A 24714-nucleotide genomic window follows, 5' to 3' on the forward strand; every position below is an offset into this window, starting at 1 on the left:
AATGACCATCTCAAAATTTCTATCAGATGCATTCCAGGAAAATATGTGGTCTGGGGGGAGGGTATAAACCTTCCGACCACTCTGAATCTTGTCCAGATGGCTCTGAGGGAGGGGGTTGTCATCCTCAAATACATGATTTCCGGGCCTTTCAACATCGTTGAACAAAAGAGTTATCTCGAATTTTGATTGGATGTGTTTGGGGAAGTGGTTGGCATGGGACGGAGTTAGTTGCCGTCCTATCACTTTCGACTGTTAAAAGAACACTAGCTCATTCAATTTTCAATCGAATGAGTTCTTTTCAAAGTTTTTACGACGACTCCTTCGGTACGAAGTGTCCTGGTCTACACAAATAACTAAATAATACATTGTGCCCACATCGCCCACCACATGTAGTGCTATTGCACTGCCTATGATACTGTATTTGTTCCTAAGATGTCAACGTCTCCCTAAACATTCACCAAACTTTCACCTTAGAAGCTTTAGTTTTTTCAAATATACCTAGGATAAAACCTTCCCTCCTTTCCCAATAATGAACTTTATATTTAAACATTGGTTAGATTACATAATTTACAACCCTAGTCCTAGGGCTGAGGGAGGTAACATGTTCCCACGAGGCGTAGTTATTGGACTCTCTGACTCTGTTAAACAAAATGACTTTAATCTAAACGGAGATCAGTGTTTGGGAGGGCGGCATCTGGAAAGGGTGAAAGGGGATGGTTGCCCTCCAATCACTTTTGAATCTTGATTAGTCACAATAAAACTTTCAATATCCATCCAAATGAGGCCCTCGACATTTTTTGGACAACCCCTTCCAAACAATGTGGCCAGGAAGAAGTACATGGAAGCCAAGTCGCTCTTTGATTAGGGAGCGCTATTGCACTCCCTGTGACAAATTTAGAGGCAACATTGCTACCCTTTTAGCAGAAGAACCCGCGATACAAGTTTCCCCTCTCAGCTAAAAGGTACTGGAACAATTTTCTGCTTTTGGTTTTTTTTTATAAATTATTGAATTACCATCCCATGCAGTCATAGATACACGTGCATATTGCCCATTCCTAGATAAGTTTATTTAATACACATCACGTATTTTTCTTAATGCTTTTCTTAATATTTAGCGTAAATTGAACAAGGAGATTGATGTGTTAGTTGCCGTACGTAGAATTATCGACCTGACGTCTTGCAATGCGCGGACTGTTCCTGGGAGAAAACTTATCAGGAAAGTCTCCTTGGAACCAGTATCTTATGATTATTGTTGTAAAGGTTTCCTAGAATAAGTATAACTTGCCCCTCAATTTAAATGGAAGCAGTTTCCTGGTTGGAATAAGTAGTAGCTTGAAAATTCTGAATAATGGAATGATAAACTAATGATCAGTCTGACCTGAGCGTAAGTTTATTTAAAGAATCATGTATTGCTCTATTTACAGAGTACAAAGGTCAATCCCATCAATCAATAGGAAAGGAACACGTGAAAATAAAGTAGATCTAAACTATAATTAAATAAAAAAGCTAGTTTTTTAAACTAAAAGTAAGGAGCGACATTGAAACTTAAAACGAACAGAAATTACTCCGTATATGAAATGGGTTGTCCCCTCCGCAGTCCCTCGCTCTTTACGCTAAAGTTTGACTCTTTGCCACAATTCTGCTTTTTAAAACAATTAAAAGCTTTAGCGTAAAGAGCGAGGGATTGCGGAGGGGACAACCCATTTCATATACGGAGTAATTTCTGTTCGTTTTAAGTTTTAATGTCGCTCCTTACTTTCAGCTAAAAAAATCAGTTTTTTTTTATTTAATTTCTGAACGTTTTTGAATTAATGCATTTTTGATTTTGGCTCTCCGTACATAGATTATTAAAATGAAATTTTCATATTAATTCTTTTTTGGCTAAATGGCTTTCTCTTAGTTTTGATCAGACGATTTTGAGAAATAAGGGGTGGGGAAGGAAGCCTAGTTGTCCTCCAATTTTTCGGCTACTTAGAAAGACAACTAGAACTTTTAATTTTTAACGAACGTTTTTATTAGTAAAAACTATACGTAACTTAAGAATTAACTTACGTAACAAACTTTTATATTCTTATATTTTTATTATGTATATGAGGGGGTTTGTCCCCTCGTTAATATTTCGCTCTTTACACTAAATCTTAATTTTTGTTCCAATTCTTTAAGAATGACCCCTGAATCAGAAAGGCCGTGGAATAAATAGTTGAAATTACTAAAAATACTTTAGCTTAAAGAGCAAGGTATTTATCGCCTCCTAAATACCTCGCTCTTTATGCTAAAGTATTCTTAGAACCCCTCATATGCGTAATAACCTCTGTTCGTTTAAAGTTTTAATGCTACTCCTTACTTTCAGTTGAAAAAACTTTGTCATGTTTACTTTTTCATTGTTTTTTTTTATGTTAATGCTAGAAAATCCCGCGCCCTTTTCATTGAATTTTTCTTCCCCCATGACATATTCCTCCAAGGTAAGATCCTCCCATATAGCCCCCTCTCCTCAACCCCATCCCCAAACCAAAAAAATCCCCCTGAAAACGTCTTAACACTTCCCAATAACCATTACTGTATGTAAACACTGGACAAAGTTTGTAGCTTGCAGCCCCTCCCCCAGGGACTTTGGGGGAGTGAGTCATTCCAAAGACATAGTTATTATGGTTTTTGACTATGCGGAACAAAATGGCTATCTCAAAATTTTGATTCGTTGACTTTGGGAAAACATGAGCCTGGGAGGGGGCCTAGGTGCCCTCCAATTTTATTGGTCACTTAAAAAGGGCACTAGAACTTTTCATTTCCGTTAGAATGAGCCCTCTTGCGAGATTCTGCGACCACTTGGTCGGTACGACCAGGTCGGTGACCCCTGGAAAAAAGAACAAAAAAAAAACAATCAAACAAACACGCACCCGTGATCTGTCTTCTGGAAAAAAAACGAAATTCCACATTTTTGTTGTCAGGAGCTTAAAATTTTTGCCATAGGGTTCTCTGATAAGCTGAACGCGATGGTGTGATTTTCGTAAAGGTTCTTTGACTTTTAGGGGGTGTTTCCCCCTATTTTCCTAAATAAGGCAAATTTTCTCAGGCTCGTAACTTTTGATGACAAAGATTAAATTTGATGAAATTTATATATTTAGAATCAGCATGAAATTCGATTCTTTTGATGCATCTTTAGTATCAAAATTCCGTTTTTTAGAGTTTCGTTTACTATTGAGCCGGGTTGCTCCTTACTACAGTTCGTTACCACGAACTGTTTGATTGTAAAGCCAAACGCAGATAGTTTACCTTTCTTTTTTGTTATTCGAAGCGCACTTCTCTATCTCCTTCTTTCTCTCTTTCATTTCCTTTCCCTTTCTCTTTCCCTTTTAAACGCAAGTGGGGCATTAGCACAGGATTTTCCTTTTAAAATTTTGTAACTGTAGGCAAGTGAAAAAGTTAGGCTTTTATTATTGGTCAGAAAGCTGTGGAACTATGCAAGCTAAACTGTAAGAAATGGGCTTGCAGCATATGTTGGTGCTTAGAAACGGGATAAGATGGGTTCTAGGTCAAGGTAACCATTCAAATTTTTGGATTTGAAAATTTTAGAAATTTGTCTCTGTTGCAAGCATTACAGAGCACAAGAATTTTTTCGGTAGAGGGAAGAACAATTTAAAAAAATAAAACGGTCTGGTGTTTTTTCATACCATTTGCAATATAAGATGCTGACCACCAGCAAAAGGTGGGTGCCACTCCCTTAAAAACTGATACCTATAATGGCATTTGAATTTTTTTTAGTATTAAACTTTAACATTTAGATAAATTTCACAAGCAAACTTAGTTCAATATCGTTACTATGTTTTTGGAAGAAGTATCCAATGAATAATAAAAATACATGTGACAGGTGACAAGTTAGCAGGTCATTAAAATCAAAAATATATATTTCATTTAGAAAACTGTTTCATAGTCAATAGTATTTTTTTTACCTATAGCTTCCCAAAGATATCGAGGGCTGCATACCTCTTGATTTGTTGTTAAACAATTCCAGATTTAGATAGGGAAAGCTTAAGAGGAATATGAAGTAAGACTAATGTATGTACAACACTCGAACTAAAAAAAAACCTCATGTGACTTTTTAGTTGCACTGCCTCGAAACAAAAATCTTTAGTGTCAGATTTAGGTCTATTTTGTATACTCTTACAACCCAAAAAACAAACAAAACTATTAAAAAAAGTGCAAGTTTTATCATCAAAGTTTGACCAGTTCAACACTAATCTATACACTAAAATTTACTGATTTCATGGCCGATGTAAGACAACCAAGAGCTATATAAGATAATCATTTATTTTCAGTAGAGTTTTTTTGCTCCTAATTCTGTTCCTAATTGTGTTCCTAACACAATTCCTTTTTCTGGTCCTTTTTCTGCTCCTAATTGTGTTCTGTAGCGCCAATCTTGTGCTTTAGTAAAGCACTAGTTTTTCAGAATTCCATAAATGTAGCGAAACATTATGAGTCGATTTATCCGAATTAATCTTCCAGATATGTGATGCGTAATCTGCCAAGTAATAATTTTTTTCTGTTTTATATTTCGTCTTTAATCTTTACTCCCTTCAGAACAACTTTTTATTTTTTTAATTGCTTTCACTAAGACACAAAGGAAACATCATATTGGCCAGTATAACTTTTGTTATAATGTTAATAATTTCTTACGAAAACATTATAATATGGCGATTATATAAACAGTAACTCGGAAAAAAGGATAGGTTTTCAAATCATAACCATTCTGTACGTCGCTTGTCAATTTTATTTGTATTTTTCCGACTGATTATAGCTATATGACTGATAGTAAAACTGATATTCTTCTAGTTTGTCTAACTATTTTTCATTTTTTAGAAATGAAGACAATACGTCAATAAAACTATTTTGGTCAAATTGAAAACAACTGCCAAGTATTATAAAACACAAGATTTGAGCTATTCCTTAGTTGCTTAGAGCCTAGGCCTATGACGTCCTTGGGTAAGGTAGTTCCAGCCCTGTTGTCAAAGCTATTCGTAGTTTCCACCTCACCCCTTGTCTCCACAAGAATCCAAATTGCCAAAAACTTGGAAAGCTTTTTTATAAGTTGACCAAAAATCATGAACTAATTCAGAGTGAATTTGTGTCTGTTAAGGAATTTTCATGGCCTTATCTCAACTCCTCCCATGCTTTCACACAAATCACTAGATTATAGAAGGAAACCAAAAAATCAATAAGAAAATCACTAAAACGTAGTGATTTTTTCTCGATGAGTGGCAACTCTGCTTCTGGCCTGCAGGTGAACGTTTCTGACTTCCGAGTGGCTGTACTTTAATAGCAGACTTCGAGCTGCTTTGGTCGTTTTTATACCTTAGACAATGGCCCAACCAAACGAACCGTTGTCTATTTATAATTTCCAACACTGGATACTGTTGTTTACAACACTCACAGAACTACTTCCTGCATACTCATTTATGACACTGGGACTATAGAATACAATGGAGGGAATTGTGATGAACTACGTACAGCTTTTTACTTTTTTGAGCTTTGAAGAGGAAGTTTCACACCCATAGAGGAGAGTAGTTCTCACGATACCTTCGTATACTCTAACTTTTGGAGTGAGGCTTTCGCATTTAGACTTCCACAATGATTTAGTAAGCTGATCAAAATTTGTAGAAGCTAGTCAAATATGCTTTTCAATTTCCTGGTCTGATCCCCACTTCAAATCCACAAGAGATCTGAGGTAGACAAATTTTCCATTTTTCTCAATGCTTTTGGCGTTTAGGGATACAGAAGGAGGAATTTCAGAATGGGCAGACATGAGTTTGACCTTTGTTGGATTAATTCTTAAACTGACCATGGCAGGTTAGTATATTACTTTGTTCATCCTTGTCCAATTCATTGTCCATCTCTTTATTTCTTTCCTGTATCTACGGCAAAATTTTCAGGTTTCTCGCTATAACTCCACACCCTCATTTGATGGTCTTCGTAGTACGATTTCGAAACCTCTGGAAAAGGAGAGGGCGTTCCATCCTCTTTTAATATATGCTTGTCAGCTTCTCACTCAACTAGGAAAAGAATGTTATGAAATCGATGTGGATAAGGGGAAGCGGCAAACCGTATCCATGGCACTGCTACAAGATATGGAATATTGATCAGCCACGGATCTCAGCCGTCCTGCCTGAATCCGAACTTTGGTTCCTGTGGTTTTAAAGAACGTTTCACGCACTACTTCAAAGAAACACGGTAAAATCTGATTGGGTAATGTGTCTGGTATGACTATGCCTCCGGCGTATATCTTTCCACATGTCAGCTACCTAGCTCGGGCATATACCGTTTTAAAACTCGCGCTTGGATCAACCCCGGCCTCCCCTACGTTTCTTTGAAAAACTTCCTTTTTGGAAGAATATTTTTTTAAATAGATCACCATAAAAATTCGATTCTTTTGTTACGTAGGTTCTAATGAAAACTCATTTTTTAGATTTTTGTTTACCATTAGCACAAGCCAATCCTTATTTACAGCTCGTTACCATGAACTATCTGTTTTATGAGGTCTAGCAAAAGAAAAGCGCGATAATCTAAATGCCAATTTGTGAGTTTTTTACTGGTTTCATAAGAGACTTTCTATTTTTACTGGGTACAAATGACATGGTCAAAAAAAAAATCTATAGCCAATGGTTTGTATCTCTTTTTTACCATGTCTTATAAACATGCAAAGCCGGTTTTTGTTTAATATTTTCGTGAAGTTATTTTGACTTCCAGGCTTATATAAACGATGCATATATTTTTGGAACCAGGGACACCAGTTCAAAGTGATTCGGCTATTCAAGCTTTGTCATGGATGGGGAAAGTACCTGACGATATCCCTGAAGTAAGTCACTTTCACTACGAATCAACAATTTTAATGTCTATTTCTAGATTGAGAAAGTTCATACTATGTGCAAGAAATATATCTTGGTTGTAGTGATAGCTACCACCTAATAAAGAATGAAAGAATGAATAGATACATTCATACAAACGTACACACATACATAAATACTTATTTCCACACGTGCATACATACATATACACTGACTTTAGATGTGTCTCAGGTAAACACGATTTTTCCTACAGTTGAGAGTAAAACGAGATTTTCAAACTTTATGTTTGCATTATACTGTCGATCTGAAATTTTATTGAAGTGAATATACATTTTGGGCTATTTTGATGAGATTTTTCACCAGTTTAGTTTAGTTTTCACTATTTTTTACAAAGTTTTCCAAGAATTTGCTGTAGGTTTTGCTAAATTTCAAATTTTGTCGAGTGGAAACATAGATTTAAAATTTTTATCTCAAGTTGTTGATTGTTAATAAATTGTTCGTCATAAAGCTTTAAAAGGCTTTGTTTTCAGCTGGAAAGTTTTTCATCATTTTCAAATTTTGTCAAGGTTTTCAAGTTTTGTATTGAAATGAAACTCGATTATTTTTTTTTAATTTCAGTTAAATTCCTTTAATAACAAAGTTATATAGCACTTAGCATAAACTCAAGTGGCTGCCCAAAGAAAGACAAGAAATTCAATTCAATTCAGTTCAATCATATATTATTTAAACAAAAACAAATAATTACATGTACATAATCTGCCAGGAAAGCACAAAAGTGTTTGACTTGGGCTGAAACTTAAGTAAAGAATAATTAAACAATCAACAAACCGAAACAACGAGTCGGTCGGATTTATAAAAAAAAATAAAAAGGGGGGGTGACGAAGAGAAAGAAAAGAAAAAAAAGAAAAGAAAAGAAAAGAAAAAGACCGAAAAAAGGAGGACCACACGATATCCAAATCTAAACAGTATTTCTGTAACGACCCTTCACTGCTCGCTTGATGGGAATAAGGTTATTTGAGTCCCGGATTTCCAAGGGGATTGAATTCCAGATAGCTGGTGCAAAAAATCTATTTAAAAAAGAAGCTCTTTTTGTTGACGGTGTCTTGTGGACAATGTCACATGAATTTCGCGTTTCATAAGTGTGCAAATCTTGATTTAAAGTGAATAAATATTCAAATGACGATGGAAGGAGGTTGTTAAAATATATAAAACAAAAAGTTGCTATCTGAAAATAACTAGTCTTTAAAATATCAAATATTGAGTAAGTTTGAAATGGAGGTTGATGTTATCTGAATGCTGAAGAGGTGATATAATTTCAACGGCCTTATTTTGGATGATCTGGATTCTCTTATAACATGAGATGAAGTTCCCTGCCCATATAGAGCATCCATAAGACAAATGGGGATGAAAATTATAATGATAAGTCATTTTCGGGATTTTTTTTTTTTTTAGGGAAACGGAATTTAAGATGGTGGATAACTCCAAGGGACTTTGAAAGCTTGTTACCAATCAATTTAGCATGTTCATTCTTCAAAATATTCTTATCAATAACAAATCTAAGATATCTACAGGTTTTTACTCTATTTATGATATTATTTTTTACATTTAAATTGAAGTCTGTTTTGACTGATTCGATTCTAGAAAATAAAATGTAATTGGTTTTACCATAATTTAGTGTTAAATACTGTAAATCAGCCCATAATATAAATTCAGTCAGAGCAATTTCCATTTTTCTAAATAAAGAAGGTAGATTTTCACATGCAACAAAAAGAAGTGTGTCATCTGCAAATATTATGATATTAGTTTCAGATAAATAATATTTAAAATAGTCAATATAAATGAGAAATAGCCGTGGTCCCATTATTGAACCTTGTGGCACTCCACACGGTAAAAGATGGCACTCTGATGTTGCGTTTGCATTTTGTACAGCTTGAGCTCTATTAATAAAATACGAACGAAACCATATGAAAGCCACATTACGTACACCAAATAAATCAAGAATTTGGAGTAATTTATCATGATCAACAGTGTCAAATGCCTTTTTAACGTCTAAAAGTAAAGCTGTGGGTATTAAGCCTTTATCAAACGCATCCTTCACCCAGTCAACCAATTTAAAAATTGCAAGGTCCGTAGAAAGTCCTTTGCGAAAGCCAAATTGGGTATCACATAGAAGATTCTGCTCCTGGTGGTAATCATACGTTCTTTTATGGACTACTTTCTCATAAATCTTCAAAAAAAAGGTAAAATATGAATGGGTCGGTAATTACTGGGTTCATTTTTGACTTCCCTGCTTGAAGGGTTAGCACTCGGGCTAATTTAAGTATTTCTGGAAAAGTTCCCTCTTCAAGCGATAAATTAATCAGATGAGTCAAAATAGGAATAACAATTGTTTTTGTTGCTTTAACAACTTTTAACGATACTTCATCTACTCCACAAGATTGTGATTCCATTCTCATAATTATTTCACTTATTTCATTTTCATCACAATTTGTAAAAAAGAATTCAGAGGTAACATGACGAGGTTTAAGTTTGAGGACTGGTGGACTTTTTGATCTTTTAACTGCTTCATGGCACAGCTTAAAAACCTTCCTCTGAAAAATAGTTGCATAAATTTTCCGCAATTTCTTTTGGATCATTAACAATTTTTCACTGAAATTCATCATTTTAATCTGGTCCTTTTCCTTTCTATGCCCAGTGACTCATTGATTTTAATCCAAGTCCGCTTCATGTTTCCATTTATCTGTTCAAACTCTTTTTCGAAATAAGATCTTTCAGCGTATCATTTAATTTTATTCAGCCGATTTCTATACTCTTTGAAAGTCAGAAGTTTCTCATTTGTGGGGCTTTTTAAATAATCTTTTACGTGATCATGGATGTGTGTTTACTTGTTTTTTTCCCAGGGGTGAATGTATTGACCCACCGGTCCTCAAACGTTGTGCAAGGGCTCATTGTAATGGAAATTAAAAGCTTTAGTGCCCTTTTTAGGAGACCAAACAATTGGAGGGCACCTAGGCCCCTTCCTCTGCTCATCTTTCCCAAATCACCAGATCCAAATTTTGAGATAGCCATTTTTTTCATCTTAGTCGAAAGCCTAATAACTATGTCTTTGAGGACGATTTAATCCCCCACAGCTCCCTAGGGAGGGGCTGCAAGTTACAAACTCTGATCATTGACGAAATGTCACAGATTTAGTGTCTAGGACTTTTGACACTTTAAAAGCTTGGTGGACTATAAGTAGTTCCCCTTTCAAAAGTGTTAGTAGTTCGATTGATTAGAACTGTATCATCGACAGAGAATTTATCTTTTGCTTCCCTTTCATTAGAGAATTCCTTAAGAAGAGTGTCAAGTGTATTGTCATGGATGCCTTGATTACTTCAAGAGGACTAAGGCTAGATAAAGAGTCATGGGGACGTTGATTGTAAGTGTGCATGATTTTATCCAAATCCTGTGTACAAAAGTAGTATTTTTAAAGGCAGCTGGGTTTTTGAATGTGCAATATCTCGAAATTAGAAGGCATTTACTTTTGACAAATTTTTCGGCCTACGTAGCCTTGATTGAACTACGCCTATAATAGAGCATTGTATTATATGCGAAGGGAAAAATTTAAATTTTTAGATAATGACTACAACCAACCATATGATTCCGATGCTTAATGTAGATTGTTCGTTCTGTAGATACTCTCTCGCAAGACCCTTTTGAAGTCCCTTCATTCGGGCTAGGGTACAAGGGGATCTTTGATTTCTCACTTTGCAAATATTCTCATAAACGCGTTTCAAAAATTCAACTATTTTGAGCGAAAACTCGTACTGATATGCCAACTATCCTTTTTCATACTGATGTATGACAGTGAGTGATCATAAAATTGAACATGCTTACTTTCCATGAGGTATATCAAGAGGCTTTTGATTTGCTCACAATATTATTCCGATCCAACTCTAACAATCCCTAAAGATTACATCTTTCATTGGCTATAACATAACTTTCGTACGATAACATTTTGGATTGGTTCGAGCTTAATTATTGCTTAATTGTACAAAATGGCTGAATTTGACACTTTACTGTGATTAAATATCTTTTGTTGCTGTTGTTCTGTATACAAAGGGTGCTGTGGGCACCGTAAACCATAATTCTACGCTAAAATTTATATATTACTGAACTGAAAACTTTTTAAGGAAAAAGCCAGGTTGAGACTGAAAAGAAACTCTTTAACAACTGTCTCAAAATATCTGCGCAAAAATTTTCTTGTTTAAAGCAAATATAAAAAAATAAAGACTTATATTACCATTGTGAAAAATAGTTTTTTTTATCTAAGCACTTTTATTTTTGTGCATTCATCTTGAAATATTTGGTGGGGGAGGAGTGGATCTTTAAAAGAAAGAGTAAAGGATTGGGCGGGGATTCTGTTCGTTTTTAGGTTTTTATGTCGCCAAGTTTTTTGCAAGATTTTCATATAATCTGAAATAACGTATTACTTCTTTAAAAGCTTTGTGTTGATTAGAAAATTACAATATTTTCCGCATAGCAGAGGTGTGAGGCAAAAATAGACAAATTTTAAAGAAGGAAACTATATAAAAAGAATTTGAACAACTTGGATGCTGCAATTCTAGATGCGGAGGATCACCCATATCATTCAATTGCTCATGTGAGTTATAATAATATGAGAGCATTCCTAGGATGTCCTCTGGGAGTGAGATCTCCCCTCCATCAGTGGCTCTTTATCTTATCGGTCCTCACACCTGCTTAAATATTTTCTCCACAAAAAGAGATAAAAGACTAGTTTTAACTTTCATTAGAGGTAGCGCACCCTAAAAAAAGAAAAGGGAAAAATTTGGAGGGGGCTCTCCTCCATATTAAACGAGCTTACATTCAAAAAGACGTGATTTTGTCTACTATTAAATAGCACTGAAAAAAGTACAAAATCTAAACATTCTCCTACCCTTCATTTTTAATGTAAAATAGTACGTATGTTTCGTTTAATATTTCAGCGAAACATAAACGAAATTTTAGTCAAAATACTATACCAAATTTTCAACATAGTCTACATTATGGAAAATGCAGAATGACCCTTCTCCAATCAACTGACAACTGACATTCGGAAGAGAGATATCTGTTTACCTACTTAAACAACTTAAAATAACAGTCAAGCGAATCAGCTTTTGTCAAACTGTTTTTTGGGTTTCATTCGTAAGAACTAAAAGGAAGATATTTTATTTAATAACTAGAATACAAAAAGCGCTATTATTTAGCAGCTTTTAAATAAACACTAAATGTCACATAAAAATATGTAAATAACCTTTTCTTTCTCTTATCAAACGATTATGTTTAGAAGGGTTGGGCCATGGATGTATATCGCTTTTCAAATGGACATGAACAATTGAAAGGCACATTACCAATGTAGAAAGCTTCCCCCATACCTCATCCTCTATGACTAGCATAAATTCCACTAAAAAAACTTACTTCTTACCTCATCATCTGCCATATCCTTTTTTTCAATTGCTATGCTGTATGCTCATGATTATCAGAAATTATACAAATTATAATTTAAATTTTACATTATACAAAAAGGTATACAAAATAGGAGAGAGCGAAAGAACCACCCTCCTTTTTCTTATGCCTTTTTTAAAACCGAGTAACGGTTACAGTCCAGGTATGGGGCGACAGGTAGTATTCATGGAGACATGAGGCACCCGATAGCATCAGTGTAGGCATAGGGCGACCAATAACATCAATGTAGGTATAGGGTGATTGGTAGTATTAATTTAGGAATTGGGTGACAGGTAACATCAATATAGGCATGGGGCAACCGGTACAAACTGTAATGGCTACATATAGGGGACGGCTGGAGTATAGTGGTTACCATGCAAACTATTTTGAGTATTGAGGGAATACATGGAAGCAGTAGATGGTTGGTAGGATGTATATATGTTCCATGCAACCCTTGGGAGCATTAATATTCATGGAGGCAATACTACTTCCCACAGCTAATTCAGTTTAAAGTGAATAAGATAAAATTGTTTTTAAAATAGTCTTACATTGTTCGTTTGTTTTATCCTTAAAATTTTTTTTAAAGCTTGTATTTATTTATTGTCTTCTATTGATCTATTTATAATCTTCCCTAACTATCCCAAATCTAAAGATAATTTTTAGTTCTACTAGAAGCAAAACGGAAAATGTATCTTAGCTTTTTAACAACAATGTCTTTTAACCACAGCGCCTGCTGAGTATTTTAATAATATATATTATTATTTTCAGTCTTTTGGATGGCGTCTGAACAGAGCGACATACTATCAAGAAGGATGGCTTGCTACTGGTAATGGACGTGGTATAGTTGGAGTAACTTTTACCGCCTCTCACTGTATGTATGGAATCCATGGGAAAGAAAACACTGATTCTGTTCTTCCGCAAAGAACAAATTTCAATCTTCGTGGACACAGAGCTCAAGTGAGTAAAAACTGAAGATAATTTATAGCCTGCTCTTTTAAGTATTTTAGATTTGAGTCTTCTGGTCTTGGTTTCACCTCTTAGTGTAAATAACGATGCATTCAATAGTCGTCCTTTCCCATGGTATTAAAATGGTATTAAGACAAATAAAAACTCTGCTCTTTGACCTTCTAGGAAATCTAAAAAATTCTATTAAATCTAAATCCAGTGAAGCTTGTAAAGAGGGTTTACTCCGAATCTATAGATGGGGGATATTGGCTTGAACAGAAGTGTTCAAAATTCTGGGAGATCTATAAAATAGAAGGAAAAGCACGTCATATGACTCGTCAGTGCAACTCCAAAATTAATAGTAATAGAAGTTCTTAAAGCCAGTGCGAAGGACTCCTGAGATAGCTTCTAATAAAGATATTTAAAACATACAAGTCAACATTAAAAATATTTCACGTTTAAAATAGTGTCACAGAACTATAATGTTCTCTTGACATATGATATTTAACTGTCCCCCTGTTAAGACGTCAAATTAGTCACCGGATGTGTTTTCTCGATGTCACCTAAAGTGGTTTACTTTCTTGTGTTAATCATCTTCAAATGGATATTTGAAAATGGCATGTCGGCTGGATTACGCTATTGATGTATCTTTATTTAGTATGGGCATCTAAGTAGGTCAATGACACAAATACGCAAGATTTAGCGCCCAAATAAGGGTGTAAGTTCAGTAGTTATTAAAGCAATACTACTGATGTCCAGGGTAAATTTTCATCGAGATTGAATTGTCTAGAGGATATTTCCGTGGGGAGGGGATTTCTCCGTGGAGGAAGGACCAGATTTCCTGGAATTAGTTACAAACTATCTTAACGCTAAACTTTGAATTGTTTCCCAATTCTTTAAGAATGACTCCTGAAACACAAGGGTCGTCTAATTAGAACAATAGGAATCTATTATAAAAGAGATTAAAAAAAACTTTGGCGGAAAAAGTGAGGTGTTGATGAGAGGGCAATCCCCTTCACATACGTAGAAATTCCTGTTCGTTTTAAGTTTAGATGTTGCTCCTTACTTTCAGTAGAAAAAAACTAGTTTGTCCTTTAAATTTAATTGCAAAACAGAAAACAAGGAACATTCAACTAAAAAGAGAACTTATCAGTCACTTAGCCTGGGATTATTTTTTTTTTTGGATGGGAATGGATAAAATAAGAGTCTATATACTACTAAGGACTCAGTAAATGTGTCTCCCATAGTGCTTCTTGTTTTCACAGGAAACAATTTCTGAGTAAGTAGTGTATTCCTTGGAATATGAATTGGACTTAGGGGATTCAGTATAGATTCTAGGAAAAACAAAAATTTATGTGTCCTTATATGTATGCAGTTGTTTCTTTGCTGGCTGGTGTACACACACAATTAACAGTTTGAGATGAAAAATTTTGCTGATATTAAATAGTGGGATTTCAGACTGGAAATGTGACCAAATCCCACTTCGAAAAAGGCAGGGTGGACTTTAGATAAACATAAAATTTTAGAAGTCTTGACATTCAAAGCTTTTACGGGAAAGGGGTGCAAATCATAAAACATCAATAGTAGAAGGGTTACCAATTTTTGGAGTCTTCAATCGCTTGTCGGCAATTTAGTGCTATTTAAGGACATAGCTCCGATGCAAAGCTACTGGAAAATAAATTATCTCACTATTAAAAAGGGCCGGGAACAAAATTATGGCAACAAGACATCATGACTATGGGCCGTGACTGGAGAGTTGCAAAACACTAAATCCAAAACAAGTAGAATTTTTATTGTATTGGGATATACTGAAACAACCGTCAAATTGAGTTTTTAAATTTATTAATTCGATATGTTCGTTTCCTTCTGATTCCTGTGAAATATTCCGATAAATTTTTTTTCCAACTTTGGATTCTAATTAAGTGCATATTTTGTGTGTATTTTAACCCCAATAAGAATTTTCAACTAAGGTCTTAAAACATTTTGCAACGAGATCTTTCTACCTTTCTGTGATTGCTTCTTTTTTTTAATGCCACAAGTTTCTTCCTCAGTATATATTTATTCTATTTTCACCTTTTTTGTCTCATATCAGACAAAGCGACTCTTTTTCACACCGTTATATCACAAAATACCAACGTTATTTACTGTCATGGAGTAAAGTGCGTCTGGTCTTATCTGTCAATAAAATTCGTTCATCGTATTTTTTCTCTAATTGGATACTCATAGTGGTTTGACGTGTCGTTAAAAAGTACACTTATTTTATATGTTATTTTACATATGTTGTCTTTTCGGTCTGACGGTTTTGTAGGGTCTGGAGGTCCTTTGCCAGTTTATGGTACAGTCATGGCCTGTAACCAGAATTCTCTGCAGTGGGCATTTATTCAAGGGGAGGAGGTACAAAAACTTTAAAAAAATCTCAACATTTGTTTATACGCATTTCTGTTTCTTTTTTAAGAGTTGGACAAAAATGAGAGGGGGGGGGGGTAAAATCGGGTAGCCCTCCCCCTAGATACGGCCTCAGGTACTGGGGTAGGTAGTAAAATTAATGTTGAAATATCCATTTCAACAAACCTTTAAAATTTCAATTCAACACCTTTAACTGTTCCTTAGATATTGCTGTTGTGTCCTTTTAAAAACTCTCTCGCTTATAGCTTGTTTGACATTCACCTCAACAGTTTCTAGAAGTTTAGCCTTAATATTCTTAGACTTTTTCAAGATTCAGGATCAATCGATTGGGAAAAGAAACTTTTCCCAATAAGTAACCTTGAATCTAAGCAATTGGCAACTTATATAACTTACTATACTTAACCCAGGGGCTCCGGTGTTTAAATCATCTCTGGAAGCATAGTAATTTGACTTTTCTATTATTTCGAACAAGATCACTAAAGTTAGGATCAAATATCTCTGGGACACAAGAGGGAACGTGGAGGCGATTATCTGCCCTCCGACCACTTTTCAACATCTTCCTCAACTAACCGTAAAGTTTAAACTTAATACCCTCATCTGTTCTTGTGATAATGCAGATTCACCTTATTGATAAAAAGGATGCATTTAGTATCTTTAGATTTAGATTGATATGTCCCTAATAATTCCGCAAGTTTCACCTTAATACCCATAGCCTTTTCGAATCGATCCAGAATCAGACATGCCTGCTTTTCCTTTTGCATGTGAAAAAAGGAAAATTACATAATTTACTATCTTTACCCTGGGGGGGGGGGTATTGCGTTCCCAGAGGCGTAGTTACTAGACCTTTTGACTGTTTGGAACAAAATCGCTTCTTTATAAAATTATGATCAGTGAGGAGTAAGGAGCTCTTAAAAAGGGCAAGGGTAGCTGGTTGCCCTCCGAAGGCTCTTAACACCCGCCCCCCTCAACATCCCCTGAAATGTTCAACTTAATGCTGTCAGCTGTTCCTTGAATATCTTAGGCAGTGCAATAGCGCTGCCTAAGTAAAGAATGAAGTGGTCATAATGTATTGTTATTTTTATTTTCTTGGTTTTAGACCAGGAAACTTCGTATCGAATGAGCTGTCGAAAAAACTTCAAAAATGGCACACTCGATTCGAAATTGAAAGGGCTAGAGCCCTTTTTAATATTTGAAAGTGATTGGAGGGCAATTAACCATCCTCCCACGTCCACCATTTCCTCAAACACATCCAATCAACATTTTGAGATAGCTATTTTGTTCAACGTAATTGAAAGGTCTGGAAATTATGTCTTTGAGGATGAAATCCCTCCCACAGCCCTTAGGGCAAGGGTTTTAAGTTATGCGATGGGGGCATTAAAGATTTTTGTATAAAAAGGACGATCGTGTAAAATTCAGAGGTGGCTCATTGGATTAGTAGTCATAAGTTCTAGTTCCTTGTTTAAGATTCAGGGTGATCGGAGGGTGGATACCCTCCATACCTCGTATTCTCCCGAAATGCATCTGATAGAAATATTGAGATGGCCATTTGTTGTCATAGAAACTTCTATAAAGGTTCATCGGTTTGAAAATTGAAGGGACTAGTGTCTCTTTTAATAGTCGAAAGTGACTAGAAGGCAAGTAACCATCCTCCCCGACCCACCTTTTCCCCGAACACATCCTATAAAAATTTTGAGACAACCGTTTTGTTCAGCGTAGTTAAAACTTCAGGAAATTATGTCTTTCAGGATGACACCCCCCTCCAGAAAAAAAACAAATGATGGTGGATTGTCAGTTTAATTGAGATATGCTGATACCTATTCCTTCAAGTTTTGATTATTTTCTATTTATGAAAGTAAGAAAAGTGAGAACATTTAAAGTTAATTTTGTTTTCAGTAATGCACAAATTATGTTCTGGTCTTGAGGAGCCGTCGGGGTTGTGAGCCCTACTCATGTTATTTTTCTTCATTTCGAGTTTTACTCGGCTATTTATTGTTGTTTCTTTTCGTTTTGAGTTTTATTTGTTTAATAAAACTTTTTCGAGTTTTACTTATTTATTTGTTTAATTTGTTTATTTATTTGATTCGTTTATTTATTTATTTATGGTATTTTTACGCTTGAAAGATTATTTGACTTTATTTCTGCTAATTCTTGGCTTAGTAGAGCTCTTTACTTTTCTTTGAAAAACCTTTTTTCTGTTTTTTTTAAATGATCTGATAATTAGCCCTCTGACAATCACCACGCACGTAATGTGTTTTATTGTGTTCGGAATCTCTCTCCAAAGCTCTGGGGGGGGCTGTTTCATCTCCATCGACATAGTTATTTGAGCCTTTGACTATTTTGAGCAATTTGTCAATTACAATATTTTGGGGAGAAGGGCAATTATAAAGGGTGGCCCTTCAACCTCCTTTAAACACCCTCCTTAACATAGGGGCATGGTATCCCTAAAAGTATAGCTATTAGACTTTTTGAATAGTTCTGAAAAATGGCAATTCCAAAAATCCAACCAGAACTGAGCAAAGGGGGCTCCTAAAAAGAGCAAGAAGGGGGACTGATTTCCCTCAAATTTCCTTTCAACATCTCCTCAACATACCTTGCAATTTTAAGCTTATAATCTCAGTCGTTCATTTGCTGATTTTCCCTTTTCAAAACCAGGAAGCACATAGTCTTTTTTATTGTGTTCCAGGGAATATGATTTCATGGATGACAAAACCTTCCCGAGTCCCAGGGGCAAGTGTTGTACGTTACAAAATTTGCTCTTTGTTTGTATACGAATAAGGGGGCAAGTTCATCCTGAGTTTCCAAAAAAGCTAAGGATATCACGGCAAATCTTTATGAAATCTTGAGGAGGGTGTCAAACAAAATCAAAACAAACTATTTGCAGAAGGGCTGCCATAAGGGTACAGTAGCAAAATCAAGGAGTGGATAAGGGTATCAAGTTGGAAATGTAAAATCATGCTGAGAGGGAAGTTGAGAGTAACAAAGAGCAACCAATCTCCTTTCTCTCTTATAAATTCTCGCCTGTAGACTGATAGAAATGACAAAAAGCCATATATTTCAAAATTGTCGCAAGAGTCTAATAGCTTTGCCCTCGCGGATGAAATGACCCCAGAGCCTCCGGATCCAATTCGTCTATTTTTGACATACAGGTTTTGGAAAGGGGGGAATGTTTGATCCTGGTTGGGTTCGAAAAGACTAAGGGTATTGAGGGGAAATTTTGGGGAAAATTGTGGGGCATGTAGAGATAAATCAAAAGATACTATTTGCGTCCAAGTTATCAAAAAGGCATATCTGCAATATCTTAGAAATGGATAATGGTTTTAACTTGAAACTTTCAGGGGTAAATACTACTACTGCTTTGGCTGTAATTGCGACCGGTTGCGGCTGCAACAGGGACTGCTTCTGGCTGTGACAACTTGCGACAATGACTGTGACTGCTAGCAACTAATACTACATTTACTTGTGACTGCTTTCAGAGAATGCTAGAAAATTTTGAGCAAAATCAAAACCAACTATGTGCAGGTTGATTGTCAAAAGGGCGCATCAGCAATACCTCAGGAACGCCTGTCGGCTTTAATTTGAAAATTTCAGGGCATGTTGAACAATGCTTAGAGGGATGCTTAGAGGGATTTTAAACTAAATTAATAGATGCTCTGTGTATCCAAGAAATGGGAACATATATGTAATACATTAGGAGCAGTGCTGCAACAAGTACTCCAAATTTTACATAAGTATCAAGTATTAAGTACTCATTGTTTTTTTACTTAAGTATCACGTAATAAGTACTTTCCAAATTCTTACTTAAGTATCAAATATCAAGTACTTGCCAAAATTGTACTTAAGTATTACTTCAAGTACTACTTCAAGATGACCATAAGTTTCCTCTAGAAGAAATGTAGATATTAGCACTCATTCCCATGAATATGGTGATACAAGTGATTACACTATCCCAATGTTATAAACTATGTTATAAACATACTACATAATTAATTCTATTAGTCCTATCTGAAATCAAATGAAGTGGTTTACTTTCTTGTGTTAATCATCTTCAAATGGATATTTGAAAATGCCATGTCGGCTGGATTACGCTATTGATGTATCTTTATTTAGTACGGGCATCTAAGTAGGTCAATGACACAAATACGCAAGATTTAGCGCCCAAATAAGGGTGTAAGTTCAGTAGTTATTAAAGCAATACTACTGATGTCCAGGGTAAATTTTCAACGAGATTGAATTGTCTAGTGGATATTTCCGTGGGGAGGGGATTTCTCCGTGGAGGAAGGACCAGATTTCCTGGAATTAGTTACAAACTATCTTAACGCTAAACTTTGAATTGTTTCCCAATTCTTTAAGAACGACTCCTGAAACACAAGGGTCGTCTAATTAGAACAATAGGAAGCTATTATAAAAGAGATTAAAAAACTTTTGCGGAAAAAGTGAGGTGTTGACGAGGGGGCAATCCCCTTCACATACGTAGAAATTCCTGTTCGTTTTAAGTTTAGATGTTGCTCCTTACTTTCAGTAGAAAAAAACTAGTTTGTCCTTTAAATTTAATTGCAAAACAAAAAACAAGGAACATTCAACTAAAAAGAGAACTTATCAGTCACTTAGCCTGGGATTATTATTTTTTTTTGGATGGGAATGGATAAAATAAGAGTCTATATACTACTAAATGTGTCTCCCATAGTGCTTCTTATTTTCACAGGAAACAATTTCTGAGTATGTAGTGTATTCCTTGGAAAATGAATTGGACTTAAGGGGTTCAGTATAGACTCTAGGAAAAACAAAAATTTATGTGTCCTTATATGTATGCAGTTGTTTCTTTGCTGGCTGGTGTACAACAACAGTTTGACAGCACAACAGCAGTTTGATGCACACACAATTAACAGTTTGAGATGAAAAATTTTGCTGATATTAAATAGTGGGATTTCAGACTGGAAATGTGACCAAATCCAACTTCGAAAAAGGCAGGGTGGACTTTAGATAAACATAAAATTTTAGAAGTCTTGACATTCAAAGCTTTTACCGGAAAGGGGTGCAAATCATAAAACATCAATAGTAGAAGGGTTACCAATTTTTGGAGTCTTCAATCGCTTGTTGGCAATTTAGTGCTATTTAAGGACATAGCTCCGATGCAAAGCTACTGGAAAATAAATTATCTCATTATTAAAAAGGGCCGGGAACAAAATTATGCCAACAAGACATCATGACTATGGGCCGTGACTGGAGAGTTGCAAAACACTAAATCCAAAACAAGTAGAATTTTTATTGTATTGGGATATACTGAAACAACCGTCAAATTGAGTTTTTAAATTTATTAATTCGATATGTTCATTTCCTTCTGATTCCTGTGAAATATTCGGATAAAGTTTCTTTTCAACTTTGGATTCTAATTAAGTGCATATTATGTGTGTATTTTAACCCCAATAAGAATTTTCAACTAAGGTCTTAAAACATTTTGCAACGAGATCTTTCTACCTTTCTGTGATTGCTTCTTTTTTTAATGCCACAAGTTTCTACCTCAGTATATATTTATTCTATTTTCACCCGTTAATGTCTCATATCAGACAAAGCGACTCTATTTCACACCGTTATATCACAAAATATCAACGTTATTTACTGTCATGGAGTAAAGTGCGTCTGGTTTTATCTGTCGATAAAATTCGTTCATCGTATTTTTTCTCTAATTGGATACTCATAGTGGTTTGACGTGTCGTTAAAAAGTACACTTATTTTATATGTTATTTTACATATGTTGTCTTTTCGGTCTGACGGTTTTGTAGGGTCTGGATTTCCTTTGCCAGTTTATGGTACAATCATGGCCTGTAACCAGAATTCTCTGCAGTGGGCATTTATTCAAGGGGAGGAGGTACAAAAACTTTCAAAAACCTCAACATTTGTTTATACGCATTTCTGTTTCTTTTTTAAGAGTTGGACAAAAATGAGAGGGGGGGGGGGTAAAAACGGGTAGCCCTCCCCCTAGATACGGCCTCGGGTACTGGAGTAGGTTGTAAAATTAATGTTGAAAAGACTAATTCGCTGAGACTAGCAGCACAGGAGGGCAAAGAGGCGATTTTACGTCGCCTATAAATCAATCAAGTGAGCCTGTGTCGTAATTCGGTTGCGGCATAAGCTGCTAACTAGTTAATAGCGTGCTACAGCTCATAGTAGCCGAAAATGTTTATACAGTTTTCGAAAAAAGCTGTCTTACAGAAAAAAAATCATTCAAAGTGGTTCAGAAATTATAACTTTTAATTGATGTTTTCTAAAGGAAAAGTTAGGTGGAAAATAGATTTTTTGGAAAAGAATTTCAACTACTCCAAAATGAGAGCAGATAGAAATAAAAACTTCACCATTGAAGTTACCATAAAATAAAAACCTCTAGTATGGTGATTCCGAGCTCCATCTTAAAAACAATATTTTTATCCGATTTCTCTGCTCCCCAAACGTCTTCGCCGACCCTTGGAATTTTGGTCATTGGCTAAATTTAAGTTATACCAAGGGACAATTTGTGTTTTGATTGAGATGTTGAGTCATTTTCACCCTTGGAAGTCAAAAGACTAGCTTAGCCAATCCCTTTGGACATTTGGTCGCATATACTAGAGTCGCATATACTAGAACCAAATTCTTCAATTCTCATAAATGAAAGCTTTTTAACAACGAGAAAATTCTTGTTAATCGTGCTGCAAACCCTTGATTAAGGTAGACCCAAACATATAGGATTATCCCTTTCTATGGTACTTGATATATCGCCGTTAATTCGGAAAAAGTCGAAAAATTGAAGTATTTCTAACTTACGAACGGTTGATCAGATCTTAATGAAATTTGATGTTTGGAAGGATATCGTGTCTCAGAGCTGTTATTTTAAACCCCAACTGAATCTGGTGACATGTGGGGGGGAGTTGGGAGAGGGAAACCTAAAATCTTGGAAAACACTTAGAGTGGAGTGATCGGGATGAAACTTGCTGGGAAAACAAGCACAGGTCCTAGATCCATGATTGACATAAACAGAACGAGTCCGCTCGGGGTAGTTGGGAGGGGGGGGGGGGTTAATTCTGAAAAATTAGAAAAAAGGAGGTATTTTTAACTTACGAACGGATGATCGGATCTCAATGAAATTTGATTATTTAGAAGGATATCGTGTCTCAGAGCTCTTATTTCAAATCCCAAACAGATCTGGTGACATTGAGGGGGGGAGTTGGGAGGGGGAAACCTAAAACTTGGAAAACACTTAGATTTGAGGGATCGGAATGAAACTTGGTGGGGAAAATAAGCACAAGTCTTAAATACATGATTGACATAACCGGATCAGATCTGCTCTCTTTGGGGTAGTTGGGGGGGGGGGTGGGTGGCTTAATTCTGAAAAATTAGAAAAAATGAGGTATTTTTAACTTACGAACAGGTTATCAGATCTCAATGAAATTTGATATTTAGAAGGATATCGTGTCTCAGAGCTCTTATTTTAAATCACAACCGGATCTGGTGAAATGGGGGGGGGAGTTGGGAGGGGAAACCTAAAACTTGGAAAACCCTTAGAGTGAGGGATCGGTATAAAACTTGGTGGGAAAAATAAGCAGAAGTCTTAGATACGTGATTTACATAATTGGAACGGATTCTTTCTATTAGGGGGGGGGGGGGGTTAATTCTGAAAAATTAGAAAAAATGACGTATTTTTAACTTACGAAGGAGTAATCGGATCTTCATGAAACTTCAGATTTAGAAGGACCTCGTGACTCAGATCTCTTATTTTAAATCTCAACCGGATCCAGCGTAATTGTGTGGGGGGGGCAGTTGAGGGGAACTGGAAATCTAAGAAAATACCTAAAGCGGTGAGATCAGGATGAAACTGAATGGGAAGAATAAATACCTGTCTAAGACACGTGACTGACATAATCGGACTGGATTTGCTCTCTTTGGTGGAGTCGGGGGGGGGGGGGGGTTAATTTTGAAAAATTTTGAAAATTGAGGTTTTTGTAACTTACGAAAGGGTGACCAGATCTTAATGAAATTTGATATTTAGAAGGGTCTTGCGCTTTAAAGCTCTAATTTTAAATTCCGACCAGATCCTGTGACATTGGGGGGAGTTGGAGGGGGAAACCAGAATTCTCGGAAAACGTGAAAATTAGGGAATTTTTATTTTACCAATAGGTGATTGGATCTTAATGAAATTTGATATTTAGAAGGAATTCATGTCTCAGAGCTCTTATTTCAAATCCTGACCAAATCTTTTTACATTGGGGGGAGTTGGAGGGAGAAATCTTGGAAAACACTTGGAGTGGAGGAATCGGGATGAAGCTTGGTGGATAGAATAAGGAAATGTCCTTGATACGTGATTGACGGAACCGTACTGGATTCACTCTCTTTGGGGGAGTTGGGGGAGGGGTTCAGTGATTTGGTGAGTTCGGTGCTTCTGGACGTGCTAGGACGATGAAAATTGGTAGACATGTCAGGGAGCTGCACAAATTGACTTGATAAAGTCGTTTCCAGATTTGACCATCTGAGGGGCTAAAGGGAGAAGAAAAATTAGATATTTATAACATACGAGGGGGTGATCGGATCTTAATGAATGTTGGTATATAGAAGGACATCGTGACTCAGACCTCTTATTTGAAATCCTGACTGGCATTAAGCCTCTTATTCTTCTTTTAAATCACTCTGTTGATTCATAGAATTTTGCTAGAGCTCATACCATATGATCTCTTGGCTCTTAGCTCTTCTTGCCTCGTCAAAAGTGCCATGTGAGCTCTTAGCTGTTGTTGGTGTTTCTATTATGTTGGTGGCCTGGTGGATATATCATTTTACCTTAGGCCATTCATGAGATTTATAGGATTATTTAGTACGATTATGTTCAATGAGCTTCGTGGATTCCCTTTTGTCATAATCACATAATTGATGTCAATAGCAAATACGCAAATATCCAGGGAATAGTTTCAATTTGCTTGACATTGAATCCTTTATCAATCCATGTTTGATCCATAACCATTAGCAGACATTGAATTTTAATGAATCCTGGGCCAAGAAAATGGTATGACAGAAGAATCTACAC

The 24714-nt window shown here is 35.8% G+C and overlaps 1 protein-coding gene across 3 annotated transcripts in view; it reads left to right on the forward strand.

Annotated features, from left to right (window-relative positions):
• Positions 1 to 1228: 1228 nt before the first annotated feature.
• The window catches only part of LOC136041048 (tubby-related protein 4-like), a 149400-nt gene continuing 125914 nt past the window's right edge, over positions 1229 to 24714 (forward strand). The window contains exons 1-3 of one of the 3 annotated variants that reach the window (XM_065725597.1): positions 1229 to 1384; positions 6723 to 6847; positions 13089 to 13277. In XM_065725597.1, the coding sequence (XP_065581669.1) occupies positions 6752 to 6847; positions 13089 to 13277 (285 nt within the window). In that variant the 5' untranslated portion in view covers positions 1229 to 1384; positions 6723 to 6751. The remainder of the gene's footprint in view (positions 1385 to 6722; positions 6848 to 13088; positions 13278 to 24714) is intronic. The other 2 variants (XM_065725589.1, XM_065725604.1) reach the window with 2 other exon arrangements.

This window comes from Artemia franciscana, chromosome 2 (assembly GCF_032884065.1).
Source record: "Artemia franciscana chromosome 2, ASM3288406v1, whole genome shotgun sequence".
NCBI lineage: Eukaryota > Metazoa > Arthropoda > Branchiopoda > Anostraca > Artemiidae > Artemia > Artemia franciscana.